Here is a 23,935-nt window from a genome sequence, read left to right as displayed (position 1 = left end):
TGTGGAATACTTTGTAAATGCACCTGTTTTATTTCAGGAGTATTGATGGAGATGAATCCATGCAGCAGATGGATCATTTGTTGTTGTTTTGGGAAGGACTTCACAGGCTCAGTCAGGTGACAGTTCAAACACAGTTCAATACACTACCGTTGTCCCTATGGTTCAACTGCTTGTGAGCCAAGTTAAAGAAAACATTCTACTATGCTTTAAATGAGACATGACTTAAAAAAAAAGTCCCCATTTTAAAACCCTTTTTTCTTTTTCGTTTTTGGCAAAATGGCTGACATGCTTTCATCAAAAGTCCTACAAGAAGACCATGAATTGTAGAGCACTGCACAGTGGACACACACTATTTCTTTGCTAAATTGGTGTTGTCTCATCCAAGTTAGCAACTGTATACACTGCCCCATATTCTACTGGACCAATGACTAGTTTGATTTTGGTTGCCATGACGACACCCAGTGTGTGTCTTTCTAGGGGGAGAAACAATAAAATCATTTCAATTAGAGGCAGAATTTCATACACTAGGCTTTGTATAGTGTATGTGGCACACGGACACATCGCCAAACACAACCACGTCCCCCTCCCCCCTCCCCCCCGCCCCTCAACTCCAACTGCCACCACTGCGTTAACGTCACCGAAAAATCAAGCGTCCGCTGGTTTTCAGAAGTTAATGCTTTTAGCTAATATGAATCTTTGCATCCAACACAACTCAATGCAGCTCTGCTTACCTTTTGGCTTTGACATGACATGGGGCTTCTTACCCAAAGTGATATGAGTCGTTCTGCATGATACTGCCTCTAAATGATAGTGTTTCAGACAGTACTGTATAGTCCTTTTAAATAGTTTCTGGATCTTTGCCTAGCCTAGGTGATCATGTCATCAGCATGGGCGTTTATAATGTGTATTAGCCGAATTGTGATGTCACAATAAGGTAGAATTCAAAACGGTTCACTCATTGGCTCATTCAGAAATAGGTAGGTAAAAGATTTACTTGGTTGTTTAATTTCACACTTGATGGGTGGGCAGGCATTCCAGGGACCAAACTATTTCTATGCAATCAATCAAAAAGTCACATTTCCATAATATGTCTTCTTTAAATATGACAACATGTTGATCGAATTTTAATCGCCGATTGAGTTGTCCATTTCGCTTACCTGTCATGACTATTAGATGACTCTCTCTTCTACTTTGGACATGAAGGCCTGTCCCCCCTATTGTGTTGCGAGTGTATCTGATCCTAGGGCTGAAACCAGAGACTGACATCCAGATAGGAAATACAAGAAGGTCACGCACCCTTTCTCCTGCTTTGTCAAGCGCACTCTCACTTTTCATTCCTTCCGAAGATTGTTGATTTGCGTGCTGTTGCACTTTTATTACTTATTTGTTGTGTGAGCGTTTGACAGGGCAATGCAAAAAGTCACACATCAAATGTACTGTAGGCCCACACTGCTGCAGCAACAGTATAGTGATACCACGCATATTTGTGGTTCTCTATTCTCAAAATCACCTATTTGCCTTTTCATTCTGTTAAACCTATCCCCAGCTATCAGGACCTTGTTTTTGTTTTTTTTTGTGTGCCCCAGTTTTCATAAGGTTTGGTCTTCAACGATGTTTTTTAACCAATATTTGGTGCCAATTTTGGTGGGGCTTGTCAACATATCGTCAAGCTTCATTGTATTATGGACATATTGGGCATGTTCTGGTATTTTGTCCACTAATTGGACGTGCCCTGCCTCGGTTTTTCCTCTGTCTGTATTACTTTTAAAGTCATTATTTTGTCCACCAAAATTAAAGCAGCACTGGGCAAGAAATCGACCTTAATAACATTTTTTCACAACTCTTTTGATGAAACATTGACTCACAAGTACAGTAGTTGAATGGGACTTCATGCCCCGAGGGAGTCTGTATCGTTTTTACTGGCACAAAGTAACTGTATTTTAAAATATAGCTATTCTGCCATCCTCTAGATTTTATTTGTAGATTTCCTAAGATTTTCCGGTGTCTGGAACAGATTAGTTGGATTTACTTTATTTCTTTAGACAAAAGTTGCTTTGGTTTTCATATGGTTTGGTTTTAGTCATTTTTTTTCTTTTTTTTTGTGTGTAACTTTAAGAGATAATTCCTGAAACCAAGGCTCCACCTTTTACTCAACCTTGTGAATGGCTGACGACCAGTCTTTGACGTACCTTAAGTCATACGGGATGGAAGCAGTATTGAACATGAATGGTTGATTGTATTTGCGCATGCATTGGCTGTTCATTTACTCAACTGCAGGGAGTCTGAGTCAGCAAGTTGTCTATTATGATTTTGACTGATTCCAATACTACATGAATGGCTGTATACTGTATACTGTATGAAGGTGTTTCCCCCAAAATATGTAAAGATGCTTAATTTTCAAATATTGTAATATGATATATATGAATAATATGTCTTTTTTTTCAAATCCCTAAACTTTTTTATGTCATGTTTAGCAGCTTTTGAGCCGTATACTCCATATAGACTTCATCTTCACAGATACCACTACGCTCCCAAAGTCAGAAAATACCACGTACATTTAACTGCAGTCATCTTTTATTTGTTTTTTTCTTAAAGGTGTGTATATTTGTGGCATATTTATCCATGTAAACAAAATACCCTGCAGTATTGGCTACTAAAAACATTGGCTATTCTAGAGCCCAGGCCACAATTTGTGGAAATTTTTTAAATAAATAAATAAATTGTCTTTTGGTTTGTGTCAGTGGTGATCGTATTCTTTTATCAAGCAACATGGAAGCGATATATAAATTAGAAATTAACATTAGTCAAAGCATAGCTCACCGTTGCAAAAAAAGCCCAAAAGTGGTGTTGTATACATGTTTTTTCACACAATAGGCACAACACATTGTGCCATTGTAGATAATTGAATTTGTTGTGATGAATATTTGCATTTGGCTCAATCATGGTCGGATTACACACAAATCAATACACTTCAGTTCACTGGCATGAGAAGTCGGCACACAGACCCGACTAGCGAATTATCTCAATTAATTTTGTGCTGAATGCAATACCACACTAGACATTATGTTAAGAAAAAGCACATATTTGGCTCAGGCCTGTCAAAAACAACATTTGGTCCATGCTTTGGACAGCATGACTTATTTGTTCAATGAGTCAGTGCATGCAGATCCATCACAATACCACACTTAGACTTGAACTTAACGTTTATGAAAAGTCCAATGAATTGAAATGAAAGCCACATTCCTACGCCTTCATTGTTTTTACAGGAGTACAGTATATTGTTTTCCTGTTGATTTACTCCCCTCCGACCTCCCCGTCAATCGTTACAGTATGTATGGCTTCCAAGTGTGTTTTTGTTGTTGTTTCATAATTGTTTTCCATGCACAATGTTACACAATCACATTTTGCCGCATTTCAAAAAGGGAAAAAAAAAACTGCAAGAATCATTGTCATGGAAACAAAAGAGCATGCATGTGTTTGAGTGTGTACTTTGGGTCAGAAGATGTCTAATTTTACGTAAGATGACTTCTTCATTTGTTCTTCTCACAGTGGCTCACACACTTTGTTTCGGCTTTACAAAATTGCTCCTAACTGCGATGCCCAGATACATTGCGAAGTGGGATTAGTATGTGTGTGTGTGTGTGGGGGGGGGTTTGCGTGCGTGTGTGTGTTGGTTTGTGAGTGTGAAAGAGGGAGCTGTGAGCTGTGTTCTCTCACTCCACTCCGTTATCACTCGCATGAGTCAGACTCATAGAGCACAGTGCCTGACAGCTAAACTCACCCACTTGTACAGCTGCCCCCACACGCAAAGACACGCAGACACACACACGCACACTCGCACGTTCTATTTTCTTCATTTGATCTTGCTTGTTGCCAAGCTTCTTAAAAGTGCTCTGAACACCGCACCGTTCTCTTGGGCTAATTAAACAAAATGTGGCCTGATTTTATTTTGTAAGATTACAACTTCCAAATTACGTTGATGATACTGGCTCGTAAACAAGACGGTCATACATTGGTCATTGTCATGGCGACCAGCAAAAGCCTGCTACAAAAATATTGGTTGGACCAACCAGGTCTAAGTTAGCCAGTACTAACTTGTAGTCATGTATAGCATATCTGATGCGATGGAAGGGCAAATAGTGACTGAGTTTTCTTAGCACGCACCAGTGTTAATTTTGACAACATATTTGAATGTAGTTTTAGTTATTGTGTTTTGACTAAATTAAAAATTTTAGTCATCTGATTGTATTTTAGCTTTAGTCCAATTTTAGTCTACGAAAATAAAGGCAACTTTAGTTTTCCAATGTTTTCCTTCAGCATACATTTCAACTTTTCAACACCTATTTGTAATTGTAGTTTAACAAGCAAGACACACATTTAACACAACTGTCATTATTAAACTTTGTTTAATGAAAAATGTTGAAATGACAATATCTTCGTCTTCAAATTTAAAAAGAAGTTTTTGACTAAATAAATGTAAAAAAAAAAAAAGTGAGGTTGGGAAGCTAGCATTGTCAACAGATCCAATGTTAATGGTGTCAAACTGTTGTAATTTACCACAGCGTAGTATGCACGTAATTTTTCTCCACAGTTTAATGCTACAACAACGTCAGCAACGGCAGCAAATTTACCTTACAGAACATCTCAGGACATACATTCTGTTGATGTTGCTTCAGTTCAATTTCGTCACGTTCTTCCCACGCATGACCGTTTCACATTAGTGTAGTGACCTTGCATATTGTTCATGAATTCTGTAGTTTCCTGTAGTCTGGGGTGACCGTGAAGGTGGACGTGAGAGGCCGGGAGAGAAAGGAGGGGGGAAAAGCCAACTGTTGAGCTAGCGAGCAAACTAGTGAGCGTGTTACTGTTGTTGCTGTCTTGGTGTGGTTACAGCCAACTGTAACCTTTCTGTTATTCATTAAAAGAGTTGTTGGTAGCTCACCGCTTGGCCTGATATTCTGCAACTCTACATTATTTACATATTTTAGCCAACAAAATTAACACTGCCATGTACATCAATTAGCTCAACCTGTGACCATGTCTCTGAACAGGAACCAGGAAGTAGTCTATTGGCAAACAAACAAAAAAACATCTATCTAATCTATCTATCTACTGTCTGTCTGTCTGCCGGTCCGTCTGTCCGTCCGTCCGTTCCATTAAAACTAATCAGTTAGCTAACTGTTTTGCTAGCAAGCTATTTAGCTATTTAGAAGCTTTTATTCTTAAAAACAAACAAAAAACAAGTCTTTTTGTCTTGCGAAAAAAACTTTTCTTGCTATTTTTCCCTAAAATTAAAACAAAAGAAAAACAAATTGACAAAATGTCATATTTATTGCCAGAATAAAAAATGGTGCAGTTCTGAGGTGTGTGCTCTATGGAGTGACATTCTTCTGTTTGTTTATTTTTTTTGGTATTTGTTTGCCTGCGCGCTAGAGTAGTCTTGTGAGATTTGACTGCTCAATGGTGTGTGCACAGCTCCATGTAAGCTTGCATGTGAAGTGCTGCTACTCAAGTCATGACACATCAACTTGAGCTGCATGGCCCCACGCTGCGCACAACCAACACACCCGCCATCCATCCACCCATCCATCCTTTCGATCCATGCGAGTGTGTGTATTGGGACGTTCCTTTGTGCATAATCATATGGGTGGACCTGCTGTTCTGTTGGGTGTGTTCCACTTCCTTCCTTGTGTCATCTCTTTCATTTATTTATGTTGCATGCTGGGAGTGGACAGTGTGGCGCTTCCCATGTGTCTTCTTTGACAGGGGGAGCCGACACATTCATCCCGCTGCTGTCTCATAGCTGACTAAAGTGTAAATGATAATAGATGAACATTTAGAACGCTGTGATAAAGATGCACTCAAACAAATGCAAAGATATCTAAATACTTGGGAGAGGAACCAACCGTTGTCATATTTCCAGGAAATAATGAGTAAAAACTGATCTGATTTCATGATTTCATTTTTGTGGCTCAGATGATGGAGCAGGTCGTCCAGTGACTGAAAGAAAGGTCAGCAGTTCGATTCTCGGCTCTGACTGTCTGCTGTCGAAGTGTCCTTGGGCAAGACACAGCCGAATGGCGCTTCACTGCTGTTGATCCAATTTTTGTTCCCTAATGCATCTCGGCTCCTAATACATCTCGGCTAGTACCATACTTGCCGTTTTGATGTAGGTCACTATCAAGGACACGGTGACACATTTCTCCATCACGCCATCTCGTAACTGCAGTGTGATAATTAGCCACCTTTTAGCCGCTCGCTCGCTCGCTGATGGCTTTTATTCACAATAGAGTCAGCCTACTCTCTCTGTCGCCGGGTGCGCTCTCTCACACTTTTTCCCTCTGAGTCACACTTCAAGCCTCTCTGCCATTTCTACTCTTTATTCCCAGCTCGCTTTTCAAAGAGCGACGGAGAATGCGCCGCGGACATATTGATTCACTCCACTTTTCTCCCATCAATACGTTGATGATCATCACGGTGGCCTGTCGCCATGACGACTCACACGCGATGAATGGGGGGAACTTGCAAAATCAAATGCAGTCGATACATATCATGAGAATTAACTTGAATATAAACTATATTCCCTTTGCTGCTCTTCAAGGACATTTAAAGGTCACAGCATATTTATATCCCCAAATTGTCTTTTCTTGCTTTCTGAATGCGTGCTCCTGGACATGCCGATAAAGATGGACCACAGACGCACTTAAGTCACACGTTCTTCAAGGTTCAGAGTTGCGGGTATTTCCGCATGTGTGGGACGCGTAGTGTTTCCATAGAGATCTATTTTTAGCCCCTGTTAAAATATGCCATCATGTTCCTACTGACTGTGAGAGAAAAATCCTCATGCCGAGAGTGAGAGAGGGAACGAGGCAAGGTTTATTTTTTTCTTCTTCTTGGTTTTCATGTCCCCGTCGAGTGTATTTGGAAACAGGATGTTAGGTAGGCGCCGTTTGTCACAGTAGATTTGAATCAGAGCTGGCAACGTTTGACAGATCAGCGAATTAGCAGCCATGAACTGTTTCGAGGGAGAACAGACAGCTGCTCTACTCTCTATCTGCCTTTAAACGGCTCTAATAATGCTTTATTATACAGTACATAAAAAAAAAAATTTCTTTATTCCTAAAAACAAACATAGGCTAAAGGAGACAATGTCATTTTTTTCACAATTTGAATCCAAACGTCTTAATAAAAGGTGCCTGACATCCTTCAGTCAAAATACACAAATGATAGAAAATTACAGCACTTGTCACACTGGTTGACATCACTCAGTTTTCGGGGGGACGGTTTTGTCTCATGCAAATGCATTCTGTTACCATGACAACCAAGGGCTAAGCTTAGCGAGGGCTACTCAGTGATGCCAGCTTTGCAACTTTGTGGCTACATTTAGCAACTTTTTGGGCTCCTTGAGCGGCTATGTTAAAAAAAAAAAAAAAGCAACATGCAAATTTTTGTGGTTTTATTGGAGACTTCTGCAGATTTTGAGACCTTCCTGCAGAGCAGATGATCACCCACTCCATGTCCAGATTGTAAATGAATGGCGCGTGCCACCGCTAGCTCTATGAAAATATCTCATAATATTAAGAAATTGTTTCGCTGAAAAAAATAGAAACATATCTTCTCATGATATCACAACTTTTCAAAATTAGATATAACTTTAATCTCATTAAAAAAGGAACAATAAACTTAACTTTAACATTTATACTTTTTCTCATTGAAAGTGTAACCTTAAATCTCTTATTATCTAATTTAAAAAAAAACTAATGTAACCTTTTATTCTGACTTTTATTTTTAATATGACTAAAACATGACTTTTACAAAAAAAACCTACTCTAAATGTCATATTTGTTTCTTTCTTCTTTCTTCAACTTGACTATTAACAACATAAAAATAAAGCATGAATACATTTACACCTGAATTGTCGGCTACTTACGAGGTGTGACAGTAAATGGCTGAAAGTGGCACGGCTATGTTCATGACTCAATAACAGCTGGCTAACTGCTTATGTCACAGTGTTGCGCAATGTCCAACATCGATAGACTTGCCCGTGTCATTTCTGTAGCGAGGCAGAAAACAGTAAGAGGTGTGAAATTTTGCTTCATGCTTTGTTTGGGGGGATAAGTAAAATCATCCGCTGGATAAATATGAAAACATATTTTCTTAACATGAATGATTGCACTCGTTGATCTTATGATAAACGTGGGATCCAAAATGCCATTTCCATTGGCTTTCAATGGGACATTTTTTTCCTCCTTTGGCTGTCTTAATGGTTAAAACCTTTTTTTTTTTTTTCTTCTATTTTTGTTAACTGCATAACTACGCAAGTCTTTGCTTGGCTTTGATGTCTACCGTAGTGCTTACTCAACATTTACGCTCCATTCCATGCCTTGTTACATAATTGACAAAAATTGGTTGTACTCTAATGCATATCATCTATCTTCAAATGGGCTGTACTGCTAAGAATGCGTGCATTGTTACTTAGCATCCTGTGGAGTGCAGCAAGTAAATGTGGAAAAGTGATTTGATGGTTAAAACATCAGATGCATACTTTGGCAATGCTACAGTCAATGATCGGCTATGATCATTCTTGTCATGTTTCAAACATGGACTCTTGTGGTTTTTAATGACAAAATGCATGTGTGCGCGTGTTTGTTTTGGTTCCCATGCTTCACAACATGACACACAACTCACCCGTAATCATATCATAGGTAGTTCTGAGTCACCCGTGCACAAACCCACTATTTCTGTCCACTCTTCGGTGTCCACTCGATGAGCGATTAGATGGGCCGACAGTATTTATCCCACCTAACTAAACCTTCCGTGGAACGCTATACTCGTGTAACAGACGATTTTCCAGGAGGGAACAACTATCTCGGACCGTAAGTGACAAAAGTAAAAATAAATAAGACTAACGACCAAATAGTATTGCACCAAGTTGCGTTACTAGTACCGTATCAAGAATTTTAGGGGGCAAAAATAATGTGATCCTATAATTTCCAATGTGCTCCAACTCTGTGTCGGACAATCCTGGTGCACAGCGTATCAGCCTTCAAAGTCACACAGGAGGCGTAAGGAATGGTTTGAACACGATAAATAAATATCCAGTGGTACATGTGGAATTGTAAATATTGTTAAGTACAGTTGGAAATCACAATGTATGTCTGTAGTATGTGCAGTATACATGTATAGTACGTATATGGCTGGTTGGGTCTCCAACTATCAATCGATTGACATTTTAATCCCCAGAGATGTATTTATTGTATGTTTGAAGCAAAAGCAGGTGGATTACTCTCGGGTAGGGCTGGGCATTGTTTTAATTTGAATGTTTCAGTTGGTCGAAGTGTAATGTTGATAAACATGGTGTAATGTAACATAATAGTGTAATATAGTGTAAGATATTATAACGCATAGCGCAAGTAATTTTTACCAAAGTATTACAGATGAACGTTAGGTGTTCTGTAATTTTTTTAATATTTTTTTTTCTAACCTATGTCAGAGACCTAGATGCTTACTTGTGTACTAATTTTAATGGATATCTGGTACAAAATTCTATTTAAAAAAAAAACCAGACATCAAGATTTTGATCTACAGTATTGTCGTCAAATCTTATCCTAATTTCTACCCATCAACCTTTAGATTCATTTTATTTCTTCTAGTGTTGCACAAGAAATCACGCCTGAAAAGGTCCCATTACCTTCAAGTACATAACATTACAAAAAAATTGTGTCTCCATCAGCATTGAGGTTAAATTTCAATCTCGGTTGTTGCGCAGAGTCATGAGGTCCCATTAGACCACAGCCCAAACATTAACATGCATGCTGCGCATTCTATTTTTTGATGCCGCATCACCGCTAACCATGCTAATGATGGCTAACAGCGGTTGATGCAGTGGAAATGTGGGCCACACAGAGATTTGCATATTTATTGATTTTACATCTTTCTGCCGTGGAAGAATAAACCCTCTGATGCGGTGGGGAAATGTGTGTATTGACGACGCGGCTGAAAGGACATCAAAAGGTCATTAATGGTCACACACTCAAACACACACACACACCCACGCACACATGCCAAGCACGTGCTGGTGGTCACGACTCGCCGATATGCAGAAAAACTTGCACACGTGCACACACGTGTGATGCAAGACTGGCTGCTGCTGCTGCTGCTGTGTGAGTTCAACGATAGAGCATGCTAGGTCCTCTCCCAGAGACAATTAAAAGGGAATGGATAATGAAGCTATTTATAGACTGATCTATTCGTAACAAGGGCATTCTCCTACGTAGGAGCCGAGAATGCTTTGCTTTCCTTGCGCCCGCACGCCTTCCCTGCCTCCTCCGCATATCTGTATTTATTTGATGGTTCATCCACCCCCTCTTGTTCACCGGTTATTTTGTGCAGATGCGGTGCCCACGTGACACGTTATCAGGTAGCATCCAGGGGCTCTCCCGGGAGACCCTGGTGACGCACAACAACTGCGTGACATAATGACGCGCTAACGTCTGCCCTTGTGTGAGGGTGCACAATGCTGCTGTGCAAACACACTATGGCGCTGCAATGACAAGCATGTTCCTTCCATAGGTAGCTAGCCAGCGATGTGGTATGCTTTGGATCTTGACCTCTTCTTTTCCACAGTTCCTTTCGATCAATTTAACTATGGTTAGATTTCCAGATACCGTAATCGATGTGGTACGCTTTGGATCATGGTCAGTAGATAATGTGGTACGCTTTGTATTCGGAGTTCTGAATTCTGTTACCTTTCAATTGGTGGTAAATTGATAGATGGTAGCTGAGTGCATCCTTTCCATGGATGGATATATAAATAGATGATGTATGATGTTGTATGTGTTGGTTCATGAGCAGTTCTTTTTGCTAGGCAGATTGAAAGCACATGATGTGGTCTGCTTTGGATCATGTGCAGTTCCTGTGCAAGCAGTACATTGATTGATGATAGACAACACATGATGTGGCATGCTTCAGCTGGAAATGTGTTCCTTTTCTTTGATCTATAGATGAATAGAGAGCACACGATGCGGTATGCTTTGGATCATGGGTGTATCCTTTGCATAGAAAGACCGATAAATAGGTAACGCATGATATGGTATGCTTTTGTGCATCATGTACAATCATTTTTATTGGTAGTTTTGGCATGATGTGGTACACTTTTGAACGTGAGCTGAGTTGGATGGATAAAACATGATGTAGAATGCTTTGAATCATGAGCGGTTCCCTCCCATAGATGCAGTAGATCGCCCAATAGATAGCGCACAATGTGGTATGCTTTGGATCCGGAGTGGGTCCTTTTTAGGTAGATTGTTTTTTATTTTTCCCGTTAAGGTGTTCATACCATGAATATGACAATTTTTTCCCCACACACAATCATTCTGACGTCTTACTTACCATCGCCTTTGCATTTCTTCTCTGTCTCAGGACTCACGGGTGCCCAAGGTGACTTGGACAAGAGGAAAGAAGAATTTGGGAAAAACCTGATACCTCCAAAGAAGCCAAAAACTTTCCTGCAGCTGGTATGGGAGGCCTTGCAGGACGTCACTCTCATCATCCTGGAGGTCGCCGCCCTCATCTCGCTTGGCCTTTCCTTCTACCACCCACCCGGAGAGAGCACCGGAGAGTGTGAGTCCACTTATTTATCCCCGCCGTTCAAGTACAAAAGTGCAAGCCGCCTCTTCTGTAATGCCCTCGCATGTGGGTAAGGAGAGTGACAATCCCTGATGCACTTTTCAGCCATTTATTGACAGCAAAAAGTGTGTTTAAAGCATGTGGGAGGATAGCTGTAAACTGTAAAAAAGACGATTATTATTTTTTTAATGAACATGGGTTCTTCATAGCATTGATTTTTCCATTGAGGGTGGGTTTTGAAAGTATGCCCCATGATAAGGGGGGTTTACTTTATAGGTTCGCAAAAAAACTGCCCTCAAATCAAAATTCTTTTGATAATTGTAGTTTTCAATGTAATGTAAGTCGCAGTAATATTATATACACAGCTGTGGTAAAACATAGGAAAATAAAAAAAACGACTTTAAAAATGATTTCACAGGTTAAACATAAATTGTAACTACAACATAAAATGCTTGAAAAAGAAAAACACTTTTGTAATTGTATGCCGCTGCAACATGATGCACGTTTGAACATTTGATTCACACAGGTACCGGGGCTGGGGATTTCGCCTATATGCTTTAGCCCATCTATGAGTTGTCGTCTATTTCAGTCAATTTTTTCAGACCCGCCCGGTTGGTCCGAGTCACAACAAACCACATTGAGTCATACCTCAAATTAAAGGTCACGATGACAGCTTTCCGGATCTGTAGTTATTTTGTCAATAGGCTCTTGTATAATGATGTAATTAAAAACCAAGTTGGGTCAAATTCACTTAATGTTAGGCTCAGTACTGGATTGTAAAAATATGATCGAGTCAGACGGACTTGTTTAAGATTGTTTGGCAATGGCAGAGGTCTGCGCTCTGCTGAGTGCTCTTTTATTTCAATTTAAACACACAAAACGAGCACTGATAACACCATTCTGCTCAAATCAAGTCTAATTTATGTCACATCTGACACAAATTCACACCGAAATATTTTCTTCTTCATTGCCTGGTCAGGTTTCACACTGGAAGCGGGGCAGCATGCCATATGACTCATCGCACATACAGTACTTGCATGTGCACAGGCGTGTTAGCGGGAGGTTAATGAAGTGTTACGCCGTGAAATAACCTTGAGCGCCCAGTGTCCATACATTAGCCCCGCGAGCCGTGAAACAGGAAATGAAGACCCATAACGAGGAGCTGAGTCAGTGCCATAAGTCACCACCGCCCGTAGCGTTGTGAGAGTAATGGCACTTGGCCCGCCTCACCAAAAGGGACCAGTCATCATTTTGAGGTCTGTAAAAACTTTAGAGACTGACCAGAGGGAACAGAAATGGTCTTATTTATATTTTGTGTGTAGCATGCCAGACAGTTGTATTGTCCAGACAAATTCATCGGTTATTAAACACTTCACACACCCAAGAATGCGTGAATATATTGAGGTGCTAACTTCTTTTATTTCTGTGGTTGCTTCTTAAGGCAGCAGAGTGAGGAGTGCACACTCGGCAAAAGAGACCGACTTGTGCTTACACTCATAACTTAGTCATTAAAAAAAGGCTCCCCTTTAACTTGTCGATGCATGTCATTTGGAGATTGAATATGCGGAGGAAGATGCACACAAGGCAGGAGGTGTAGTTATGAATTTATATTTTAATTGATATTAATAGTTAATATTTAGCTTTGTAATTATATATTTTGATATGTTTAAATTGATTTTATTTTTGACATTTTAAATAACATTATTTTTAATTAAATATTTTATTTTTTATTTATTTTTAAATTGACATCTTGTTTATTGTTTGCAATGTTTTATTTCATTTCATATTTTAAGTTGATATTTCATTATTTCTACTTCACTATTTTACTCATTAACTCATAAAGATCCCAGTGAACGATGAGTGCAGATTTCTCGGTTGGGGCTTCAGCACCATGGACAGCTACAACAGCGCTTCAAGCTGCTGTTATCGCGCTACTGGGGAGCAACGCACTGCTTTATTCATTGATGGCTATTTATACATGCTAAATTATACCAACAAAGTTCATACTAAAAAATATATGTTATTATATATATTTGCATATATATTACATGCATTTAAACTCTTTACAAATACAGTACAATGTCCACTACACAGAGTCCAGTGTCTAATGTGAGCCAAAAGTGTGTTACAGTCCAAACCAAATAAATCATGATCCTTGACATCCAGTTAAAGTGGTTTGGGGGATTGGGTTAGGCCCTATTTTCATTAAATTCAGTCCCAAATAGTCAGCAGAGTACAGGCCAACGCCACATAATAAACATGAACCCTTTTAATCGTAGTTCATCTATTTGAGGTGTGGTGATTATTTGTTTAAATGGATGGTTAATAGAGGCAAGGTGTCTATCTAACGCAGCCATGTCCAAAGTCCGTCCCGGGGGACTTTCTCTTTGCAAAAAGTATTGGACACCCCTGATCCAACACATGAAATCTTACAGTTTTCATATAAACCTGTCTGACTTGGACAGCTTGCGGCTCGGTGAAGGGCGGCGTGGAGGACGAGGGCGAGGCGGAGGCGGGCTGGATCGAGGGCGCCGCCATCCTCCTGTCGGTGGTATGCGTGGTGCTGGTGACCGCCTTCAACGACTGGTCCAAGGAGAAGCAGTTTCGCGGGCTGCAGAGCCGCATCGAGCAGGAGCAGAAGTTCCAGGTGGTCCGCGGAAGCCAAGTCATCCAGCTGCCCGTATCGGACATACTGGTGGGCGACATCGCACAAATTAAATATGGTAGGTAGCTAACTGCATGCTTTTTTCCCCCACTAAGTGCTTCCTAGAATATAGTTGCCACATAACAAAATCTAGAAAAAGATGAAGTGCTGGGGATACTTTGCAGATTCACTGTACCACTTAAGGCCCTTTCACACTTACACGTACAACGCAGTGAACCATCAATCAACCCATTCGCTTTGTCGCTTTGCACAGTAGGCTACATGCTGCCGCGGAAGCTGCCACAAGGTAGCGCCTGAAATTAAAAATGTTCAATTCGAGCTTTGACAAAATCTCAGCACTCTAATTTGATGAGTTTTTGGGTCCTCCCCAAATGGCTTCTAGCTGTTCCTGATTAATTGATTACTTTATCAAGAACGGAATAGAAAAGATAAGCCTTTAGTCTTTAGAGAATTCTGCATTTACAGCAGCAAAATGGACATTTTCAGGATGCAAGCACATCGATTTACAATGTCAGACAGCAGCACAGCAATGTACGTGAATGATAAATATGGTATAAGTATGTAGATACATGTAGCAAAAAAAGCCATAACTGTATTTATTTTACCTGTGAAAGCCATGAGATCAACCGTTTCAATGCAAGCGTGTCAGTTTTATGCCGAGCTCTTGTCTTTTTGTTCTCAGGTGATTTGCTCCCTGCCGACGGAGTGTTGATCCAAGGCAACGACCTGAAGATCGACGAGTCGTCGCTGACCGGAGAGTCTGATCACGTGAAGAAGGCCGCAGACAAAGACCCCATGTTGCTGTCCGGTATGCCATAAACTCATAAATACAGTGGATCTAGTGCCTCGACACAGCCCTGTTCTATTTTTTTAAGTTTCCCATCTATCGTTTATTGCCTACAACATGGGCGTCCGACATAGGCGGATAGGCGGACCGGTCCGTCAGATAGGCGAAATGCCCAGCTCTGTTCAAGGCTGATCCACTTCCCCTTTGTGTGTGATAAACTTATCTTCAGGCATTTTAAGGGTTTGCTGTGTCGGATAAATCACACTCTGTAGCTGTAGGAGTCGCACAATATATCTGATTAAATGGAAAAAAAGTGTATTAATCTCTCTCAAGCATTTTTTTTTCATCCTTGGATAATTAGCTGTGTGCCGTTTTGCCGCCTTCATTAATTAGCCTCAAATTCACCCACATTCTCCCAAAGGTTAATCAGGCTTGCGCTGTCTGAGCGTGCATGTGTGGCATGCGTGTGCAAGTGCTGTGACAATGTTTGAGGGGTTTCCGTTACTGTCAATTATATTTCATCTATAGCTCTATAGACAAATGTAAGAACAATGTAATCAGACAATAAGCCTAGCGCCTGAAATTTATTATTGTTCATTGTATTACTATTAGGGGTTTAAATAACATGAATATTACTATTGGACCAGTCTTTCGTTTGTGTTTGTTTTTTGATGGTATGTTTTGTTTTTGTATTTGTACCACAGAAGGGTACCAGATACCAGTTAAGATAAAGAAGGAAACGTGTCATGAGAATGGACATTTCTTTTCATCATGTTTAATTGACCTTTTCTCTTTTTATTATTTTTTACATTTCTTTGCTGATTGCCTGTTCAGTGACCGATGTACTACTTATAGTGTGGCATCCATTTGGGTCTTTCATTGATAGCTGAATAAATATGGTTCCCCATATACTGTAAGATTTTTCATAAATTATAGCATAGTACAACAAAAAACAAAACTTTGCAAACACGCCATGGAAAAAAACAAAAAACATCTTACCTCCAGGGACCCATGTGATGGAGGGCTCGGGGCGCATGGTGGTGACCGCGGTGGGCGTCAACTCTCAGACTGGAATCATCTTCACCCTGCTCGGAGCTGGTGTGGAGGAAGAAGAGAAGAAAGAAAAGAAAGGCAAGCTGTCCATACTATTTTTAGTTATTTTTTCAAGAATGAATAAACATGACTTATGCGTGTTTTCTATCAGATCATATCCCCCCGCAAAAAAAACAAAACAATATTTGTGTCCACAAGCCCTGAAATCATATGCTTGATCACATCGCTAACGGCCATGCTTGAAATGCTGTATATTGTGTGATTTGGTGATCGGTGGTTGGGTGTTGAGGCGCGGTGGACCTCAGGAGATTTCTTGTGCTTTTCTTTGTCTCATTGTTCCACATTCGCCTTGAAGGAGGCGCATTGGAAGACGGACACCAGAACACAGGTAGAGTTATCCTCTTTGTCTCAACCCTGAGGGTGGTACTCTCAATCCCTTTGACCTTTAACCCCTACGCTGATAATCAGCCGCAAGTCACCTCCTCCTCAACACTTGTCCTCACTTCAAAAGAGAAACCTTTTTTTATGTGTAGTCTGCAAAGTATGTTTAAATTCACTGAAACTATAGAGCTAGAATCCATAGTTAGTCAGTTAGTTACCGAGTTGGTTAGTCGGTCAGTTATTTAGTCAGTCAATCTGTGACTATGTGACGTTTTCAGTTTGTTAGTAAGATAGCCAATCAGTTAGTCAGTTAGTTACTTAGTTGGTTAGTCAGATAGTCAGCCAGATAGTTACTTACCAGTCAGTCAGTCAGTCAATGATTTAGTTAATTTGTTGGTCACTTGCTCAATTTATCAAGTTAATTAGTCAGTTTGTTAGCTACTTAGTAAGTTAGTCGGCCATTTAGTTACCGTAGTCAGTCAACCATTCAATTAATTACTCAGTCAGTCAGTGTCAGTTAGTGTGTGAGTTAGTCAGAAAGTTAATTACTTAGTTTTTTAGTAAGTTGTGAGTCAATTTAGTTACTTAGGCACTTCTCCACTTGGGTAGTCAGTTGGTCAATCAGTCACTTTTGTTTGTTAGTCAATCAGTTAGTAACTTAAATAGTTTAGTTAGTCAGTCAATTAACTAGTTACTTAGCTAGTAGAAATTCAGTCAGTGTTTAAAGTTAGTCAGTCAATTAACTAGTTACTTAGCTAGTAGAAATTCAGTCAGTGTTTAGTTAAGTAACTTAAGTGGTTATTTTGGCACAGTTGGTTGGTCAGTCACTTAGATAAGTGCAAATTGTACATTTCCCATTGTGGGACGAACATAGGTTTTCTTGTCTTATCTCAATCAGTGAGTTGGTTAGTCAGCTGGTTCTTTACTTATTTGGGCAGTCAGTTGGTCATTTCATTGGTTACTTGGTGAGTCAGCTAGGTATTACCTAGAAAATAACACCATAACTGTTACGTCTGGCGGGTGTTTGTAATGTGATTCAGGAACCCAGTTTGTAAAATCCACAATTTTCCCTCCATATGAGTTGCATGCATCTAATAATAAAAATGATCCAATCTGTCTGTTCAATTAGCAACATGTTTTTTCCAACTCAAAGATTCAAGGCCCTATTTTCGTAGACAGGCGAATGTGCGCCCGGCATAAAATCTGGCGCATCTTCATTTTCGTGCCAGAGTCTAGTTTACGGTGTTAAGGAATTTGGCAGACCGCGTTGCACCTCGCTGGGCTTTCTGGTGGACGTTTTATATGACACGCCTCCAGTGCACCTGACAATTTAGTGACACAAAGTAGACTATAATTTAGACCAGCTAAAAAAAGGTCTAAGTTGCGGCGCAGGTGTTTGTACCGCGATGTTGGTGAATTTGATCAAGGCAGACAGATTTTGAGCTCCGCGGTCGTGTGTGGTGAATGTCGTTGTATTTCATTCCTCAATATGACAACAGCTTCCGTCGATCCCTTTGAATCCGTGTTGAAGTCAATTAATTGAACAAATCATTATTATTATCATCTTAAGTATACTTTTATAAGCTCCCTCTTGATGCGTGTGTATGTTTGTGTCAGACACGGACGCACGATCGGGGTTAAAAGGCGGTCTCCAAATCGCCTCTCCACAGCGACCGACTTTACCTCATCCGCAAGTGGAGATATCGCAGTTCCTTATAAAAGTACTTTGCGCGCATCAATCTCCTGCACATACTCCGGCGAGTCCTTCCGCCATGTCGATCACGCGCCTCGCCTGCGCTGAATTTAAAGGGAATGAGGGGAGATGCTTCAATTGGATGGCAAACAAGACGGCTATAATCCCACCCACAACGGCGCAAATGTCCTTTTTTGCCTGCACCCATCTACCCAAATACCAAAAGTAAGAAACTCCCCGCCCCCCTCCCATGCGTACAGTCAGACTATAGATATACGCCCTGAGACTGTTCATCCATTCTATTCTGACCAACTTTAACTTTTCTATAGTCTTGACTTGAGCATATGTGTTCAAGCTTTGAGTACATTTTTTAAAGACTTTTCAAGCACTCCTGCAGAAATCACTGAAAGCTGCAGTGCAATTACTTCCTAATTAGATCATAAAGGAAAAGATGAAGTGACAACAACTAATGACTAAATAAACTTGTTTTGGTGAACAGTAAAGTCGCTCACATGGAAACATTTCCTCAAGGCATCGCTATTCACTCAATTGCAATGAATTGAACTTTCACTTTCTAAAGTTTGCGTGGCAGCTGCCCAACAAATAAAAAGCCCGTGAGATCTGTTGCACTTTTTACAACACCGTGCAAGCTTAAAACTGAATTTCTCCGTTAAGCAGTAGGTTGAGCTCGTGTAGGTTAGATTGTGTGTTTTGTGTCCGTCCAATGTTTTACTTGTTTTTTTCTTAATCACTTTCTATATTACATGAATGATAAATACTCCACGCCTTTAATCGGCACCATTAGTCCTGCCTAAATAAAGATGCTGAAAATGTTACATGTCTTATAACCATGTTATTTCTGTTCACTGTCTTGTGTTTGTTCTTGTGTGTGTGTGTGTCCATTTATGTTGGGCTTCCATTGTTACTGGCTAGACTGCTCGCATCCCCCCATCCACCCCATCGCCACTATTGCCACGGATGGGGCAGCAGGCTTCAATGCCCCAGGCAGTGCCAACCTTATTAATGGTAGGTTGACAAAATCTCTGATTCTCTTTCTGTCGTCATCTTTGCCTCCTCACCATGTCATGCATCCACCGCCTCGTACTCTCTGCTTGGCCTTTAAGTTCTACCATTTTTTTCCCACTGTCTGGACTTGTACTGTCTCTTACTGTCAACATTGATGATTGTGATTTATTTCATTCACCTGCCCCCTGAGTTAATTATTTTGACCCAGCAGATTGGGTTGAAGATTGGATTTGGGCTGAAGGGTCGAAGCTGTTTGCCAATTTGGACACATTTTTATTGCGTAATGAAGTCAAAGTAAATTGAATGTAACTTTCTTCAAACGTGTTGGAGGTGGCTGGATTGCTCAGTGGGTAACACTGCTAATTTTGGACGCAGGGATCAAATGTTATAAATGGATGAGTTGCACCAGGAAGGGCATCTGATGTAAAAACTATGGCAAACATATCATGCAAGTGACTTGAGAGGATCGAGCCTTTTCGACCACTGGTCCTTCCCTTTGGAATGACCTCCCATTGGATGTTAGGCAAGCCCCCTCTGTCCACTTTTAAAACCTAGTTGAAGACACAGTTCTATTCTCTGGCTTTTGATCAGACCTGAAATTTTTGGCTCTTTTCTGGTGTCAATTGTACATAGGATTTTATGTTAATTTATTGATTAACACTTGTGTATTATGGCCTTTTAATGATTATTATTTATTGTTTCGTAAAGTGCTTTGTTACAGCTCTAGCTGTTATGAAATGCGCTGTATAAATAAAATTGCATTGTATTGTAATGTATTGTTCAAGGAATATAACGTACAGAGCCCCTAAAAAATCTATTTGCATCAACACACCAGTATTCATCTGTGAACACCCCCACATTCCCCCTTTAGGGTTCACCAGACATAAAATGCAGCAGTCAATGCAAGTAATTACGTAAAAAAAAAAAAAAATCCTCGCACTTTCGCCTTATTTTAATTGTTTTTTTTTACTATTGGCATAAAAGTTGTGTTCTCGTTGTGATCATAGTCTAAAAACAGAAAAATAATCACACAATGAAGCATCTTTTCACATTAGCTATGCTAATAAAAATCCCTATCGGTCAGCTAAAGCCTAAAATACTGGAGTTCCCAACCATGGTGTATTTGCTCTTTGTACATGTGAATATTTATTATATTTGAAGAGAGTGCAAAAATACAGAAAATATGTTGTATTCTTACCTTATTGTATTCTCCTTACTTCATATTTAACAAAGGATTCTGAAAAGATAGTATATTTTTAGCCTGAGCATACTGCCTGTTTAACAACAAATGAGGATCTGGCTAACAAAATCATACAAAAGAGCTATCATCTTTACTTCCTTGAATGCAAATCATTCTCTTCCGCATTTTCGCTGGTTCAGGATGAAATAAAAGATTAACTCACCGAGGCACCACGGCGTCTCCAAGGATACCGGCGCCAACGTGCAGTCTGTGCTCGACACAGCTGGGCGGTTATTTGTACTGTGACGGTGACCTTGCAGCGTCCCGGGATGCAGCAATTTGTCATCCTCGTCGCAACTCTGGTGTCTGCTGTATGGAGACTTTGCAGCCATGTGGTCGGGTCCAAGATTCCTCTTCTGGTGATATTTAAATCACTGGCGGAAAGATTTATGTCTTAATTTTTATACAATTAGTGCTCAATCACTGTAATCACAGCCCAGGGTAGATAAATGGCATCCACAATGCAGTGCTATAGCTGAGCTGCTAATATTACAGACAACAAGCAGACATATGAGAAAGACATATTTTTAAATTAAACTTCTCTCCTTGAGCAAGCAAGAATCCACCGGCAAATTAAATTCTAGGTCCCCAAACTTAAGTTTCGATTTTTTTTCTTCCTTACGTAACTTCATGGTGTGGGAGGCTTTTTTTCTTTCAGGCTCTCTCTTCTTCCCTCCCTCTTCACATATTCATTCTCTTTCACTTTGAGTCTGTGATCCTGCATGCTCACATACTTTGTGCACGCTGTCTCATTTGTGTGCAGTTGAAGCCATCGTTGTGTTCGATGTTAAATGCTACACCGGGGTAAGGAAGTCCGCTTCCTGGAGAGCCATATCCTGCCTGTTTTGGATCTCTCCCTACCACAACACACCAGATTCAAATGATCAGCTCATCAACATGCTCGGTAGGAGTCTGAAATGATCCTGATCATTGGAGTCAGGTGTGTTGTAGTAGGGAGGGATCCAAAACAGGCAGTATATGGCTCTCGAGGAAGCAGAGTTCCCTGTTCAGTTGCAGCCTGTTCAATTTGTTGGATGTAATATACCAAGGAACTATCAATAGCTCATTTGTGTTATGTATGCAGCACACTCAAAGTCAACATACACCAAAACGTTGGGAAGTTCATGTTTGATGCTCCTTGATGGCTAATTTTATAGCGTTAGAAACCCTGGTCACACACTGCTGTGGGATGGCCTACCATTATAAACTATTTGTGTTTTTTTGTGGAGGGAGCGTGAGCAAGAAGCATATGTAGCCACAACATCCTGGCAAATTATGCTGGTTACACACTGCCATGGGGTGGTCTTCACCACGCTTCAACCCGGTATCACCATAAAGCAGACAGCGTGGATTATTTTGTTCATTCTGGAACGTACGGCAGATCCCAAGTTCATCCAACAAGTGTTAGTAAAAACCATATGGAACCTGACATCTTAATAATTAAGATGGTCACACATTGCTGTGGGATGGCCTTCCACTCTTGAACCAGTCAGTGCAAGTCTGCGAATGTGGCTTTGTTGGTCAATCTAGATTATCATGAACAAGTTGATCCTGGAATTGTTCGCATTCAAGACCATCAGTAGTTTGAGGACAATCCACACACAGCCGCAACAGCCTGGCACTCTTTCTAGTCACACAATGTTGTGGGATGACCTTCCTTACTTTTCACTCTAAACAGCACCCCAGTTGTTCCAACATTTTTTTCAATGCAAAAGTTTCAGTAGTGCAAGTAAGTACCATACACAGCCTGACACCTCATGCTGGTCACACAGTGCTGTGGGATGGTCTTCCATTGTTGAACCAGTCATTGCAAGTCCGCCAATGGGCTTGTGTTGGTCATTCTAACAAGCTGCTCCAATGAATGTTCAGTTCAAGAGCTTCAATAGCTTGAGGAAAATACATGTGTAGCAACAAGAGCCAGGCATTTTATGTTGGTCACACAATGCTGTGGGGTGGCCTTTCCCACTCTTCAACCCAGTGTTGTCACAAGTCAGCCAACATTTTTGTTGGTCACTTTAGAAAAAACAACCAGATCACACAAGTATTTAGAGCCTCAGTAGATTGAGTAAGGGCCGTATGCAGCTAGAACAGCCTGCTACCTCATACTGGTGACACACTGCTGTGGGATGGCATCCCACCCTTCAACCAATAGTCATCGCAAGTCCTTCACCAGGAGTTCTTGAAAGACAGCCAACGATTGTGCAATCGGTCACCGTAGAACGATCAGCACATTCAGGTTGAGGGCAAGCCTGGCACTTCACACTGCTGTGGGATAGTCTTCAACTCTTGAACCAGTTGTTGCAAGTCTGCCAATATGCTTGTGTTGGTGACTGTAGACACACAAGCAGATTCAATAAATGTTTAGTTCAAGAGCTTCAGTTGGTGAGGAAAACTAGATGCAGAAAAAACAGCCTGGCATTTTCTGCTGGTCGCTGTTGTGGGATGGCATTCCACTCTTAAACCAGTAGTCACCATATGTCGGTTAAAAGTTTCTTTTTTTTTTTTTCTCAGACAAATGTTGTTGTTTTTTTTTTGCACATTTGCACAACATTTGTCTGAAAAGAAAAATAAACTTAAAATGTATTTTGAAAAATAAGACAAGATGAACAGACGGTTACAGACTGCTGTGGGATGACAAAGAGAGAAATGGACAGGCCTTCCTCCAACATGTAAAATATATAACGTGTAAAAAATAAGTGTCGTTATATTAAAGAAATGATCAACCAAACATGAATTTTCCACGCTTTATGGAAAGATTTTTGATTGTGCAACCCAGCCCACTCACATACAGTATCACTTTCTGTGTTGCAAAAATGTTGTATTAAAAGTCATTTTCCTGTCTCCCTGTATTTGTGTTATCTGTTTTTGCTGGGAGGGGGTTCCCTCACTGTGTGTTTTTTTGTCCACGTGATGATGCTTTGTTGACCTGTCTGTCTTGGTTATCTTTGTTGTTACTGTCTCGTATGTCTCCATCATAGGTAAAATGCAAGACGGCAATATGGAGAGCAACCAGATTAAAGGTAACCAGACCACATCCCTCCCTCCGTCCTTTCCTCCTCCTAACCCTCGTCCCCTTCCTCGCCCCCACTCTCCGGTGTGCAGTGCAAGCTAGGGGTCAAATGCAGGTTATATTCAATTCGCCCCCACGAGGAATGCGCACTTCTAATGCAGAAAAAGATTCTGGGGAATGAACTCTCCCAGGCAATTAAAGAGTTGGGCCGTATCAGAGCTCATGTTTGGCCTTTGTTAACCTGGCGTCTCATAGGTTAGCCTACAAACCCCCTCCTCTCCGCTCCCTTCCCCACCGCTGTGTCTACCACTGCTGTGTTGTCCTGTTCTTGTTGTTGACATGTTGCCGTGACGACTGACGACAGCAGTCTCTATAACTTGATCAGGTCATCCAGGCACCTGAAAATGTTCACAATACCTGAGAGCATTCAAGATGCACAGTACGCATTTTTT

At 40.6% G+C, this 23,935-nt stretch overlaps 1 protein-coding gene across 15 annotated transcripts in view; it reads left to right on the top strand.

The window, feature by feature from the left end:
- Positions 1-23,935, top strand: part of atp2b2 (ATPase plasma membrane Ca2+ transporting 2) — a 109,885-nt gene that overhangs the window by 48,580 nt on the left and 37,370 nt on the right. For 10 of the 15 annotated variants that reach the window (XM_086040204.1, XM_086040202.1, XM_086040198.1 and 7 more), the window contains 7 exons: positions 11,422-11,622; positions 14,094-14,351; positions 14,976-15,101; positions 16,086-16,211; positions 16,489-16,521; positions 19,141-19,233; positions 23,452-23,493. In XM_086040204.1, coding sequence (XP_085896330.1) covers positions 11,422-11,622; positions 14,094-14,351; positions 14,976-15,101; positions 16,086-16,211; positions 16,489-16,521; positions 19,141-19,233; positions 23,452-23,493 — 879 coding nt within the window. Of the gene's footprint in view, positions 1-11,139; positions 11,300-11,421; positions 11,623-14,093; positions 14,352-14,975; positions 15,102-16,085; positions 16,212-16,488; positions 16,522-19,140; positions 19,234-23,451; positions 23,494-23,935 lie in introns of those variants that run through there. The other 5 variants (XM_086040211.1, XM_086040206.1, XM_086040207.1 and 2 more) reach the window with 5 other exon arrangements.

The sequence above is a fragment of the Filicampus tigris genome, chromosome 9, assembly GCF_054856515.1.
Source record: "Filicampus tigris isolate MCC_2025a chromosome 9, RoL_Ftig_1.0, whole genome shotgun sequence".
Taxonomy (NCBI): domain Eukaryota; kingdom Metazoa; phylum Chordata; class Actinopteri; order Syngnathiformes; family Syngnathidae; genus Filicampus; species Filicampus tigris.
This window is presented reverse-complemented; position numbering and strand designations above follow the sequence as displayed.